The sequence below is a fragment of the Ornithorhynchus anatinus genome, chromosome 16 (genome assembly GCF_004115215.2).
Source record: "Ornithorhynchus anatinus isolate Pmale09 chromosome 16, mOrnAna1.pri.v4, whole genome shotgun sequence".
In the NCBI taxonomy this organism is placed as follows: Eukaryota; Metazoa; Chordata; class Mammalia; order Monotremata; family Ornithorhynchidae; genus Ornithorhynchus; species Ornithorhynchus anatinus.
The window spans coordinates 1,319,684-1,334,669 of NC_041743.1; the positions used below are offsets into that span (position 1 = coordinate 1,319,684).

At 54.8% G+C, this 14,986-nt stretch overlaps 1 protein-coding gene across 1 annotated transcript; it reads left to right on the forward strand.

Moving 5' to 3' along the window:
- Positions 1–2,765: 2,765 nt before the first annotated feature.
- On the forward strand, positions 2,766–14,986 carry ILDR1 (immunoglobulin like domain containing receptor 1). Its single transcript, XM_039914338.1, has 8 exons — positions 2,766–2,817; positions 8,935–9,132; positions 10,758–10,907; positions 11,777–11,896; positions 12,081–12,227; positions 12,801–12,932; positions 13,095–13,882; positions 14,073–14,986. Exons 1-8 carry the CDS (start codon positions 2,766–2,768, stop codon positions 14,109–14,111), a joined length of 1,626 nt encoding a protein of 541 aa, XP_039770272.1. The 3' UTR covers positions 14,112–14,986.

Sequence of the window (14,986 nt, forward strand, 5' to 3'; positions counted from 1 at the left end):
GGTATTTAGAGCCTGGTACCTGTGGATTTGGGTGTTTAGAGCCTGGCATTTGTGGGCTTGGGTATTTAGAGCCTGGCACCTATAGCCTTGGGTGTTTAGTGGCTGGCACCTGGGGGTTTACTATTTCACTTATGAAAATAAACCCTTTTTTGCTCATGAAAATAAAAGCTCTTCCATTTCCCCGATTACCAACACATCCCCATTGACCTCAGTTCAATGCATTGTAGACACCTGAATTTCATGGACACCATCTTGGAGGGGGCCGTTGTGAGCCAACACCCTCTACACGCACAGTCAGGGTGCTATAGAGGGGGTTATTATTATTATTAGTAATAATAATAATAATGGTATTTGTTAAGCACTTACTACGTGCCAAACACCGTTCTAAGCACTGGGTTAGATACAAGGTTAGCGGGTTGTCCCACACGGGGCTCACAGTCTTAATCACCATTCTACAGATGAAGTAACTGAGGCACAGAGAAGGACTTGCCCAAAGTCACAGCGATGACAAGTGGTGGAGCTGGGATTAGAACCCATGACCTCTGACTCCTAAACTCATGGTCTTTTCACTGAGCCACGTCGCTGCTGACGTGAGGTGGGGAAAGGGGAGGCAGCAGCCAGACAACCTGGCCCCTTGAGAAGCCCACTTTGTCCAGAGCCCTGCAGGCTAGCGCAAGAAGCAGTGTGACTGAGTGGAAAAAGCCTGGGCCTGGGTGTTGACCTACTTCCTTCTCCTTCTCCCTGGCTTGCTCCATTTATTCATTCCCCCTCTCAGCCCCACAGAACTTACGTCCGCATCCGTCATTTATTTAATTATAATAACGTCTGTCTCCCCCTCTAGACCGTAAACTCATCGTGGGCAGGTAATGTGTCTTTATTGTTGTATCGTGCAACAGTAGTGCTTAGTACAGTGCTCTGCACACAGTAAGCATCCAGGAAATATGACCGAATGAATGAATGGAAGGACCTGGGTTCTAACCCCAGCTCTGCCAATTGCTTGCTGAATGACCTTGGGCAAGTCACTTAACTTCTCTATGCCTCACTTTCCTCAACTGTAAAATGGGGATTGAATACCTGTTCTCCCTCCTAGTTAGACTGTGAGCCCTGTGCAGGACAGGAACCGAGTCCAAACTAAGAAACTTGTACCTACCTCAGTGCTTAGAATGGTGTTTGACACGTAGTAAGTGCTTAAGAAATACCATTAAAAAAACAAAGCAATGTGGCCTAGTGAAAATAGCACAGGCCTGGGAGTCAGAAGACCTGGGCTCCAATCCCAATTCTACCACTTGCCTTCTGGGGGACCTTGGGCACTTAAGTTCTCTGGACCTCAGTTTCCTCATTTGTTAAATTGGGATTCAATATCTTTTTTTCCCCTCTGTCTTAGACTGAGAATCGGACGGAGACTGTGTCCAATCTGCTTATATCACATTTACCCCCGTGCTCAGTGCAATGTTTGACACTTAGTAAGTGCTTAACAAATACCGGCGGTGAGGAGGCAGGAGACAGCCGGTGGCTGGAGTCGGGTGGGGGAAGTGGATCAGCAGGGGAGGAGAGAGTCTTGTCTTGTTTATTTCCAGGAAAGACACTCTAGGGCATCTCGGAACGGTAGAAAACGGGAAAAACCACCAAAGCTCAGAAGACACCGAGAGACAGATGTAAAAAAACAGACCCACAGAGAGAACCGAACCCAGAGAAGGAGAGGTGGAGATGCCCATAGAGACGCATATGCCTCCGAGAGAACACGTAGAGAGAACGCATTTGTCCGCTCAATTGTATATATTTTTATTACCCTATTTATTTTGTTAATGAGATGTCCATCACCTTGATTCTATTTATTGCTATTGTTTTAATGAGATGTTCATCCCCTCGATTCTATTTACCGCTATTGTTTTTGTCTGTCTCCCCCGATTAGACCGTAAGCCCGTCAGTGGGCAGGGACTGACTGTCTCTATCTGTTGCCCATTTGTACATTCCAAGCGCTTAGTACAGTGCTCTGCACAGAGTAAGCGCTCAATAAATACTATTGAATGAATCAAATGAACACAGAGATTCAGAAATCCACAGGAGGAAGAGACAAATGCAAGTTTGGAAACAGAGACACGAGGAGACAGCCTCAGATGTGAAACACAGAGACACAGAAACAAGGCCACCCGGAGAGTCCCAGGCACACAAGAATCACAACCTCCATTATTTATTATGTTGGTATTTGTTAAGCGCTTACTATGTGCAGAGCACTGTACCAAGCGCTGGGGTAGACACAGGGGAATCAGGTTGTCCCACGTGGGGCTCACGGTCTTAATCCCCATTTTACAGATGAGGTAACTGAGGCCCGGAGAAGTGAAGTGACTCGCCCACAGTCACACAGCTGCCAAGTGGCAGGGCCGGCATTCGAACCCATGACCTCTGACTCCAAAGCCCGGGCCCTTTCCACTGAGCCACGCTGCTTCTCCGTTTGAATTTGGAAAAGGAGGGAAGGAAGAGGGGACTGGAGGGGTTATTCTTGGAGAGAGATCCGGTCAGTTGGAAGTTTGATTTTTGGAAAAGAGAAGTTTCGTGGCAGCTGGTGGGGGACGGGGGGGGGGGGTCTCCGAGGGATGGGGGGGAGCCAGGTGAGCTCAGGGGGCGGGGCTGGAGCGGGAGGGGCGGGGCGGATCCGGGGATGCAGGTGAGGTCGGGGTGGGGCGGGGCAGACAGGTGGATCCCCTCCCACCCCCACCCCTTCGGGGCCCGCTGGCCGAAGGAGAAGGAGCAGGCCTGGAGGCGCCATGGGGCGGGCGGGGGGGTCCCTCCTGCTTCTCCTGGCTACCTGGCTACCAGGTAAGAGCCCACCCGCGGGGCTTCCTTGGGGAGGGGGCGCCGGGATCATGGCTCTGTCCTCCGGGAAGCCTGTCCACGGATCCACCAACCCCCTCCCTTCCCACCCTGGCCTGCCCCACTCCCCTTCATCCCACCCCCCACTCTCCATCCTCTTCCCTCTCCCCCATTTCTCCCCCCCTGGGCATTTTGTCTCCTTGTTTCATTTGGCTGACTGTCTCCCCCCCCCCCCCCCTTTTAGAGAAGCAGCGTGGCTCGATGGAAAGAGCCCGGGCTTGGGAGTCAGAGGTCTTGGGTTCGAATCCGGATGGGCCACCTGTCAGCTGTGTGACTGTGGGCGAGTCACTTCACTTCTCTGGGCCTCAGTTCCCGCATCTGGAAAATGGGGATGAAGACTGGGAGCCTCACGTGGGACAACCTCATTCCGCACGGGCTTTGGAGTCAGGGCTCATGAGTTCGAATCCCAGCTCTGCCACTTGTCGGCTGTGTGACCCTGGGCAAGTCACTTCACTTCTCCGTGCCTCAGTTCCCTCATCTGTAAAATGGGGATTAAGACTGTGAGCCCCACGTGGGACAACCTGATTCCCCTATGTCTACCCCAGCGCTTAGAACAGTGCTCGGCACATAGTAAGCGCTTAACAAATACCAACATTATTATTACCCCAGCGCTTAGAACAGCGCTCTGCACGTAGTAAGCGCTTAACAAATACCAACATTATTATTATTATTATTTTAGACTGTGAGCCTGTCGTTGGGCAGGGATTGTCTCTATCTGTTGCCCATTTGGACTTTCCCAGCGCTTAGTCCAGTGCCCTGCACACAGTAAGCGCTCAATAAATACGATTGAATGAATTAATTCATTAATTCCCCCCCCCCGCGACCTGTCGAAGCCCCCCGACTTTTTGTCCCCTCAAACCCGCCTCTCTCATCGCCCGCCTGGTCCCATCTCCAGCCTCGGATGGAGCAGGGAAGCCCCCCAGGCCACTCAAGTCCATATCCTTAATTTATTAAATGAGATGCAGCGTGGCAAGAGCCCGGGCTTGGGAGTCAGAGGTCGTGGGTTCGAATTCCGCCACCGCCCCTTGTCTGCTGTGTGACCTTGGGCAAGTCACTTAACTTCTCTGTGCCTCGGTTACCTCATTTGTAAAATGGGAATTAAACGTGTGAGCCCCAAGTGAGACAACCCGATTACCCTGTATCTCCCCCAGCGCTTAGAACAGTGCTCGGCACATAGTAAGCACTTAACAAATACCAACATTATTATTATTCTCTGTGCCTCAGTTGCCTCATCTGTAAAATGGGGGTTACGACTGAGCTCCACGTGGGACAACCTTGTAGCTACCCCAGCTCTTAGAACAGTGCATGACACATAGTAAGCACTTAACAAATACCATCGTCATTATTATTATTATTATTTCTATTCATGCTTCTCTCCCCCTCTAGACAGTAAGCTTGTTGTGGGCGGGGAATGCATCTTGTTTGTCCTCTCCCAAGTGCTTAGACCAGTGCTCTGCACACAGTAAGCGCTCAATAAATACCACTGATTGGTAGGGTACGCTTGGGACTTTGACAAAGCAGCTTCTTGCCTCTGCTGCCCAGGCCCAGCCCCGAACCGGGTGAAGCTGGAAATTCCTTTCCATCATGTTTTGGGTTTGGTGGGAGCCCCGTCCGATGGTGGGTTAAAATTAGAAACCATTCCAACAAAAGCCTGAAAGGAAAGAGTGGGTTCACTAGAATGGGTTCTAATCCCGGCTCTGCCGCTTAGCTTTTGTGTGACCTTGGGCAAATCACTTCACTTCTCTGGGCCTCAGTTACTTCAACTGTAAAGTGGGGATTGAGACGGTGAGCCCCACACGGGGCAAGGGACTGTGTCCTTTGCTTGTATTCACCCCCCCCAGCACTTAGCACAGTGTTTGGAGTACAGTAAGTGCTTAACAAATACCACAATTATTATTATTAACAATGGATGGAGGGGGGAGGCACTAGGAGACAAGAGTGTTTCAATCTGGATGGCTGGGGGTCTGCTGGTGTTTTCCTTAGTTCATCCAATTGACAACGTGCTCATCATTATAAAAATAAATCAATTAATTAAAAATTAGAGGGAGTCTCCATAAGGTGTTTAGAGTTGGGAGGGCTAGTTAGCCCAGTACAGCTCTCGGTCAGATAGACATTTGGCGTGGCTCAGTGGAAAGAGCACGGGCTTGGGAGTCAGAGGTCATGAGTTCGAATCCCGGCTCTGCCACTTGTCAGCTATGTGACTGTGGGCAAGTCACTTCACTTCTCGGTGCCTCAGTTACCTCATCTGTAAAATGGGGATTAACTGTGAGCCCCACGTGGGACGACCCGATTACCCTGTATCTACCCCAGCGCTTAGAACAGTGCTCGGCACATAGTAAGCGCTTAAAAAATACCAACATTATTATTATTATTATTGTATTTATTGAGCAACTACTGTGTGCAGAGCACAGAACTTAGTACTTGGGGGAGTACAATATAACCAGAAACGGGCACATTCCCCGCACATAGTGAGAACTCAGTAAATATTATTGCTAGATCAATTCCTGATTCCAACGCATTAGGCACTTTGAGAGAAGCAGAAGGTTTTGCAGGCTACAGACAACGTGACATAGTGGATAGAGCACGGGCTTGGGAGTCAGAAGGTCATGGGTTCTAATCCCTGCTCTGCCGCTTGTCTGCTGCGTCACTTTGGGCAAATCACTTCACTTCTCTTGGCCTCGGTTACCTCAACTGTAAAATAGGGATTGAGACCGTGAGCCCCACGTGGGATAAGGGACTGTGTCCAACCTGCTTTGCTTATATCCACCCCAGTGCTTAGTACAGTGTCTGACACATAGTAAGCACTTAGAAAATACCATAATTATTTATTTAGGAGAAAGGAAATCAGGTAAGAAAAACAGTGATAATAATTGTGGTGTTTGTTAAGCGCTTATTATATGCCAAGCACTGAACTAAGCTCTGGGGTAGATATGAGATAATCAGGGCCCACGTGGGGCGCACAGTTTAAGTAGCGAGGAGCACAGATTTTGAATCTCCATTTTGCAGTTGAGGGAACTGAGGCTCAGAGAAGTGAAGTGTTCATGCAGAACCATTAGAACCCAGATTCTCGGACTCCCAAGCTAGTGCTCTTTCCACTAGGCCGCTCTGTTTCTCTAACAACTCACTCCGGCCCATTGTCTATCCTCCTCTGCCAGAATAATGTAAAAATTCCATCCTGGTTGAACAGCACCATTTCCCAGAAGGAAAAGAGTTTTGAAAACCACATATTTATTTCTCAGAGCCACTAATGCGGTCATTATGTGTTGGGTAACTGACAATAGGGAGGTCAGAGTCAGTAATGAAGGTCTCCATTCCCCCTCTCAAGGAGACAGTGTGTTTGTTATCGGATTGATTTATCAGCCGGGGGCGGCCGTGGGGGCTGTGAGCCCCATGTGGAACAGGGACTGTGTCCAGCATGATTGTCCTGTATTTACCCCAGTGCTTGGAAGCGCGAAACCAACACCATCATCATCATTATTATCGAGGGTATTTTCATTATCGTTCCTACATTTTTGCTTCTCAGAAAAATCCCGTGCTGGGCTAGAGCCGAGATCATCAGACTGGGCAGTCACTTCTTCCCTCAGGGCTCACAGTCTAAAAGGGAGAGTGGACACTTTCTCCCCATTTTACAGATGAGGAATCTGAGGCCCCGGAGAGTCATCCAGCAGATGAGGGAAAGAGCTGGGACTACAATCCAGGCCTTCAGTCTCCCAAACTCTGCTCTTCCACTGAGCCTTACTACCTCTTTAGTATATTATTTTGCTAATTTACCCTACCCTCAGCCCCATGGCGCTTATGTACATAGGCGTAATTTATTTATTTATATTAATATCTGTCTTCCCCTCTAGTCAGTAAGCTCCCTGTGGGCAGAGAACATGTTTACCAACTCTGTTGTACACACCCTAGGGTTTAGTACTTTGCTCTTCACACAATACAACCTGTATCTACTCAGTAGGTGCTCAATAAATACCATCGATTGATTTGGTATCTTAGTATTAGACCGAAAGCGAGGCCTCTCGAGACCCTAAGCTCGTAACGGGCAGGGAACGTATCTGTTTATTGTTTGTATCGTGTGCTCCCGAGGGCTCAGTACAGTGCTCCGTGCACAGTGAGTGCTCGATAAATAAGATTGAATGAATGTGGTTGAGATAGGAAGCTTTCATCCGTGTGGCTGGAACCTAGAAGTTTTGCTGTGGGAAATGACGCCATCGCATGTGAGTCTCTTCACTGAACGAGTGATCATGTCCCTCTGACGCTCGTAGAGGCCACTTCTCCTTTTCCAAAAGGAGAAGAATTTGGCCGCTTATTTTTTCCTACAGTGTTGCAATTTCGAGAGAGCTTGTCCTGGTTCTTTTTTTTTTAATGGTACTTATTAAGAGTTTACTACGCGCCGGGCACTGTACTAAACACAGGGGTCGATAGGAGGTAATCTGGAGTACTTCCACCCTGCCCCTCTCCCCTGGACTGCCAGCCGGGAAGTGCTTGCATGGTTATCTAAGGTGGGGCTGCTCTAGTCACCAGTATAAATACCTCCGGGGCCTTATCTAGCTGAGAAAGGATACAGGCCTGGTGGATTGGCCTAGTGGATTTTGGTTTCTAGTGGTGGAGCAACCCAGTCTGGAAAGACCAGTCCGTCATGGCCCGCTCCAGCAGTTCCTGTCCGCTCAGTTGGCTTGCGGGGCCCCTTGCCCCTGGCCTGAGACCAAAGATGCAGGGGCCTGGGTCTCTGGGCCAACCTGGGTTCCCAGAAAGCAGACCAAGTTCCCCTGTGGCTACCGGGAAGCAGCGTAGTGTGTTGGAAGTAGCAAGGTGCAGTGGAGAGAGCACAGGTTGGGGGCTCTAGTATCGGCTCTGCCACTTGTCTGCTGTGTGACCTCGGGCAAGTCGCTTCACTTCTCTGTGTCTCAGTTGCCTCAACTGTAAAATGGGAATCGAGACTGTGAACCCCACTTGGAACAGGGATTGTGTCCAGCCTAACTTATGTGTATCCACCCCAGAGTTTAGTACAGTGTCTGGAACATAGTAAGTGCTTAACAAATGCTGCAGTTATTAATATTATTGTTGAGTGCCCCTGGGTGCAGGGCACTGTACTGATAATAAGTGTGGTATTTGCTACTAAGCACTTATTAAACGTCAAGCACGGTACTAAGCACTGGGGCAGATACAAGATAATCAGATCCCACAGATTAAGAGGGAGGGAAGACAGGGATTGAATCCCCATTTTACAGTTGAGGAAACTGAGCTACAGGGAAGTGACTTGAGCTTAATACAGTGCTCTGCACACAGTAAGTACTCAGTAAATACAGCTGATTGACCGACTAAGCGGGAGGTGCTGCAGACCACCCCTCAACTCAACTAGACCTTTCCTTCCCTCCATTTCTTCTTTTCCCCTTCAATGTCAACAGAAAACCATCTGAGGGACATGACCAACCAGCCAGTCAGTCACCACTACTTCCTGAGCCTACTTTGCACAGAATGCTCAGCGAAGCTTTTGGGAGAGTTTGGTACAGTCAAAGTAAATGACATTATCTCTGCCCTCAACAAGCTAAACCGATTACCTCGACCTGGTGCTCTCGTGTCTCCCCCAGGGCTTAACACAGTGCTCGGCACATAGTAAAAATATAACAGATTCCACAGTTAGGCCTGTGCAAGATAATTTACTGAGAGGATGAAAAGAAGGGCCTGGAAAGAGGAGTGGATGATTAAATAAATGATTTAATAGTACGATATGTAAATCAGTCGGTGCCAAAGAGGTACATGAAGCGGGAAGGGGGTGAGTGTGTCGGTGCGAGGTGGTGTTTGAGAGAAGATGATCTGACAAAGAGGAGATTGATCGGGGAAGGCTTCCTGGTGGAGGTAGGATTTTAGGAGGCTTTTGGGGGAGAGGGGAAGTCTGGCGGACTGGGGACAGTGGGGAAGTTCCAGGTCAGGGGAACTGTGCTAGCCAGGGGCCGGAGGCGGGAGAGATGAGAAAGAGGAAGGGGGAGATTCATTCTCCCAGCCCCCGTGGCGTCCCCGGAGTTTTTTGCCTGGACGGCTAGGGGCCCGTCGGCCTCCCTTCAGCCTTCGCCCTCCGTGTCCCGGCCGCAGGATGCCTCTCCCTGCTGGTGACGGTGCAGGACACCGAGCGCTACGCCATGCTCTTCGCCTCCGTCGTCCTCAAGTGCGACTACACCACTTCCGCCCAGCTGCAAGACGTTGTGGTCACTTGGCGCTTCAAGTCCTTCTGCAAAGATCCCATTTTCGACTACTACTCTGCCTGTGAGTGTGTCCTCTGCCCGGGACGGGGGCAGTGGAAGGAAGTTCAGAACCACCGGCCGGCCCTTTACCACATCCCCTCTGCCCCGGGGCCGGGCTGACAGATGCCGGGCTCCGGCTGCGTGCGGTGTGCCGGCTCGAGCACCGGGCCGGGAAATCGGAGCCATTCCACAAAAGTCAAAGACCCGGACCCTGCCTTCAGAAAGTTTACGATCAGTCGGGGGCGGGCAGGTCAGACCCCCGCCGTGGGGCACCTGGGCGAGGGGAATAAAATGGAAGGCCGAGGTAGAACTGCTAACAAAAATGAGCCTACGATGAATGAATAAGTGGAATAAATAAGGCCGTTACAGGCTGGGGTTGAGAGGAGGGAGCGTTGTGAGAGGGGTACAGTTTGGGGAGAGGGGAGAGCATGAACTGGAGGTAGTGGGGGAAGAGAGCAGATCTGATCTGTTTATCTCATATAATAATAATGTTGATATTTGTTAAGCGCTTACTATGTGCAGAGCACTGTTCTGAGCGCTGGGGGAGATACAGGGTAATCAGGTTGTCCCACGTGAGGCTCACAGTTAATCCCCATTTGACAGATGAGGTAACTGAGGCACAGACAAGTGAAGTGACTTGCCCACAGTCACACAGCTGACAAGTGGCAGAGCCGGGAGTCGAACCCATGACCTCTGACTCCCAAGCCCGGGCTCTTTCCACGGAGCCACGCTGCTTCTCTATCAACCCCAGAGCTTGGCACAGAGTAAATGCCTAGCAAATACCACGGTTTTTTAGAAGGTATTTGTTAAGCCCTTACTATGTGCCAAACACCATACTAAGAGCTGGAGTAGTTACAAGCTCATCGGGTTGGACACAGTCCCTGTCCCACATGGGGTGCCTAGTTGTAATCCCCGTTTTACAGAGGAGGGAACTGAGGCACAGAAAAGTGAAGCGACTTGCCCAAGTTCACACACCAGACTAGCGGCAGAGCCGGGATTAGAACCCAGGTCCTCTGACTCCCGAGCTTTGTCTCTTTCCACTAGACCACACTGCTTCCCATTATTATTATTATTACTACTAGGTAAGTACCGGTGGTGAACCCTGAAGCCGGTGGTCCAGAGTGGGTTTGGTGCAGAGCGGAAGGCCCTTGCCATGAGAAACTGCATGGCTTAGCGGAAAGAGTCAGAGGACTTGGGTTCTAATCCCGGTTCTTCCATGTGCCTCCTGCGTGACCTCGGGCAAGACACTTAACTTCTCTGTGCCTGCTACCACATCTGAAAAATGGAGATTAAAGCCTACTTCCTCCTACGTAGACCGTGAGCCCTGTGAGGGACAGGGACCGTGTCCAACTTGAGAAACTTGGATCTATCCCACTGCTTAGAACAGCACTTGGCAGGAAGTAAGCTCTTAAATACCATAACGATAATAATTGGCTCCCACCCAGTGCAGTGGTGGGCGGGAGTTGGTGGCCCCCGTTCTGCTCCCACGGATCCGGGGTCTGAGGGTCTGGGCCAAGAGGCGTCCCCTTGCTTGGTGACTACTCTCCCAAGCGCTTTGCACACCATAAGCACTCAATAAATAATTTATGATTGAGTGAATGAATGAATGAATGAATGGTGCCAGGGTGGTGTCTTCCGTGCCACTAGCATATCAAGCGGCCCTGGCGCTGGGCCAGGACCCTTCCAACGACTGCAACGATGGCCAGCGGGAGGTGCGGGTCGTGGCCCAGAGGCGGGGCCAGAATGAGCCGGTGCTGGGCGGGGAGTACCGTCAGCGCAAGATCACCATCCAGAACCGTGAGTGGGCCGGGCTGGACTGGGGGATGGGAGTTTATGAGCCGGACCTAGGGCTCACCAAGGGCCTCTGGGTGGTCTTGCCGGCTTGCCCTTGAGGCGGGTTTCTGCCCCAGCGGCGGAGAGGATTGCCACTTTGGCAGCAGTCAACCCTACAGATCAGAACCTGGGGAGAACCCAGTTTAGGTGGCCGTTATGTCTGTCTGCCCTTGTCCCCGAGGGTCTGCCCTTCTTGCTTCGGGACCTCCGTGTGCCCTCCGGGGCCCACGTGGTCTCGGCTCTTCGGGGGGCAGGCATCGGGCAAGTCTGGGTTGCAGTTCACAGCTCCCGTCAAGCCCAGCAGGATTTGGACAGTTGTTCTGAGGGCAGTGTCCCGCCGGGAGGACCCTCCTCCTTCATGCCTGATGCGGCACCCTGAGCATGGGGAAGGACAGGTTGGGGGTGGGGAAGAGGGGTGGTTGCTCAGCCTGGCAGGGTGTTAGCGGGGGGTGTTGGCAGTCGCCAGTTTGGGTCCTTTCGACCCTGACTGGAAACTCTCGGGCTTTGTCGGAGCCTGGGGTGAGTGAGGCTGGCAGCCCAGCCGGTCAGTTACACACCACCACGGGGGCCATCTCACCCTGAACCGGGCCCCTCTGCGTTGGCACCGTCCAAGGCAGGGTAGTCTGGATGCCCGCTGTCACGGAAGTCTACTCAGTGCCTCCCCGGGTGACAGTCTTCCCACCCCCTGCGAGTCTCTCTCCTCAAAGAGAGACCCTGCCCCCACCTGCTCAGGAAGGAAGGGCTCCGCCGGGCTGCTCGGGAGCCCTGGGGCCGGGGGGGGGGCGGTCCGGACCCCCAGCCCCCCCACTGCCTCACCCCCTCTCCCTCACCAGGGGCAGACCTGGTGATCAACGAGGTTATGTGGTGGGATCATGGCGTGTACTATTGTACCATCGAGGCCCCCGGGGACACGTCGGGGGACCCCGACAAGGAAGTGAAGCTCACTGTCTTGCGTGAGTATCCTCTGCTGCTGCCCCTACTGCTCTGTGGGCCGGGGCCTGGGCAGACCCCCCCCCCCAGGGAGGGAAGCGGGTAACTCTGGGGACAGGCTGGCCGTCAGAGGGGCAACGGGCCTGACCCTCCCTCCCACCCTCCTTCTCTCCTTCCCCGCCGGCATCGCCGCCGGACTCCGTGCAGACTGGCTCACAGTCATCTTCATCCTCCTCGGAGCGGTGGTCCTGCTCGTGCTGGTCGGCGTGTGCTGGTGCCAGGGCTGCCCGCAGTGCTGTTGCTGCTACGTCCGGTGCCCCTGCTGCCCCACCCGCTGCTGCTGCCCCGAGGAAGGTGAGTGGGTGGGGACCCGGAGGAGTGGCCTGCCGCGTGACCTGGGGTAAGACCCTTAACCTCTCTGAGCTTCAGGGGGTGGGACCGGGGGGGCCGGGTGACCCTGACTCCTCAAGGCGCCTGCTGTAAAAATGACGATGCTCCCGGCTGTCTTTGGGAATCAACGAGGCCCCATTCGGGATGCTTCAGAAATGGGAACTGAATGCAGAGTTGGGGGTGGGGGGGGTCTCAGCCTGGGGATGTGAAGACCCAGGGAAGGTGAGGGGGATGGGGGCAGGGATGGAGGGGCTCCTCCTCAGCAAGGTGGAAGAAGGGAAAGCCGGAGAACAAACTTCGGGAAGTCGCCTTCCGGACGACTGCCAGGGGCTGTTCAAGAGGCCCCATGGGAAGGAGAGGGAAGGTGGTGGAGGGAAAACGGGGAGGAAACCAGGCTAGTCTAGTCCTGGAGCGGAGCTGGGGTGAGGCTGGGGGGCCTCCTAAACCCCTGTGGTCCCTCCATCATATGAGGGGACCACCCCCCATCCCCAAGAGAGGGGGTAACGGTTTCCCCTTTCCCCCCATTCCGCCGCACAGCCCTGGCCCGGCAGCGCTACATGAAGCAGGCTCGGTCCCTAATGTCCCAGTTTCTGGAGCAGCCCCCGGCCTGGGGGGCCGAAGGGAGCTGCCGATCTTCCTCCTACCCGCTGAACCCCCTGCTGCAGAGAGGCAAGCTCCAGCGCCAGGGTGGGAGGGCAGGGTCAGGAAACGGGGGTGGGGAGGGGACTACCCACCTCCCCGGCTCCGGGGCTGGGGGGCGGGGGGAGGGGGAGGGCCCCGGCTGGGACTTGACGGTTCCAGCTGGCCATCCTTCTGTCTGTCTGTGCTCAGATCTGTCCCAACAGGCCGGCCTCCATCCCCCGTCTGTGGGTTCCGCCCGCCCGCCTGCCAACGGAGTCCTGGACTATCTGGAGAAGGAGCTGAGGAGCCTCAACCCCGCCCAGCCCCTGCCGCCGCCCCTGGCACTGCCCGCCGGGCTTGCCCATCCTGGCAGTGTGCTCTCCTCCCTGGGCCCCGAGGTCGTGGAGCGCCGGGTTATCCAGCTGCCCCCGCTGGTCCGTGACCCCCCGCCCTCTCGGGGCACCAGCCGCTCCTCCCATCTGGCCAGGGGCCCGCGGGACCCCCGCGAGGAAAAGGGTGGCAGGAGAAAGGCCGGGCCCGGTGGATGGGGCTGGCAGGAGGAGGAGGAGGAGGACTACCCCAGCGCCGACTTCTCCCGCGGGGCCTGGCACTGGGAGCGGGAGGCCCGGGGGACCTCGGGGAGGGTGGGCAGCCGTCGGGGGCACAGCGGGCGCCGGAGCCCGCCTGGAGGCTACTCCAGTGAGGGGTCCCACAGGCCCCGTGCCCAATCCCGGAGCCGGAGGCGTCAGCGGCACCGAGCGGACAGTCCCCCATCCCGCCGCCCGCCCCGCGGCCCTCCTCGCCGCCGGCCCCGCAGCCACTCGCCCCCGCCGCCCTCCGCCCGCAGCTCCTGGAGCTCTGAGGATGAGAAGTGCCCGCGCTGGCCCGGCACCCAGCCACCGCCCCGCTGGGCCGAAGAGAAGCCCCCCAGCTACCGGTCACTGGAAGTTGTTCCGGGCAAGCGGGAGCAGAGCCGGGGGAGCGTGGAGAGGCGGTCGGTGAGCCGAGAGGGCACCAGAATGGGTGGAGAGATGCCAGCTGGGCTTGGCCGAGCCCTGTCTGCGAATTAGTCTGGGGAGGTGGGGGATCAGAGAAGCAGAGTGGGTCCCGCCCCTTCCCACCCGACCCTGCCACTCCACTCGACTGAGTCTCTCTCCCATGTCTCTTCCTCCCCTGCCCTTCCGCCAGGAGAGAAGTTCTCAGAGCGGCCGGACCATCGTCATTTAGGCCACGGCTGGGCCGTCCTCCGCTCCGGGGTCTGTCCGCTCCGGCCCTGGGGCAGTTTGGGGTCGGCCATCGCTCTGCTCAGACCGCGGCCACCTCGGTGAGCTTCTTCCGACCGGACTTTCCTTTGGGGGGAAGCTGGGGGTGACGCCCGACCCACCTGGACCCCTGCTCTGCGGCAGGACGTGGCCTCTGCTAGGGCTCCAGGGCAACCTCCCCTTTCTCCTCACCCCCAGGACCCAAGCACCCTTTCGGGCCTGTCTCCACTCTCGGGGTTTGCCTTGCCTGCTTTCGCCAGGGGGACAGGTTCTGGTTCCTTGAACTCTGGGGAAACTAGAGGGAGATGTGTGTTTTGGGGCACGCACATGTATGCGTGTGCTTGCATACATGTGTGCACAAGTTTGCCTGCACGTGGGTGTTTGTGCCTCCTCGCCCCAGGGCCTGGAATGCTGTCTCCCCCTTCCCATCCACTACTTCCCATCTGGCGGCTGAGCTGGGCCGGTCTGGGGCTCCTGACGGGGAGGAAAGGTGCCTGAGGTGGGAGTGTGGGGTGGGCAACCTGCCCGGGCCGGGGTCTGCCCAGAGCAGTGGGTGCGGGGGGGCCTGAGGCCTTGTCGGGAGACTTGGGTTCGAACCCTCACCAATGAACTTGCTTTGTGGGCTGATGGGGAGAGAAAGGAAAAGTGGTATGAGGTGTGTGTGTGGGTGTCTGTGGGTGTCAGTGTGTGAGAGTGTATGTGTGTGGGGGGTGGATCTGGCCCCCCAGACAGGCCAGAGGGCCTGAGGTAGCCAAGCTGCTGGTTCCGCAAGTCCTTGTGCACCTTTTACAGTGACAATACTGAATATTCATTTCTTCAATTAAACCTACTTCACGCCAG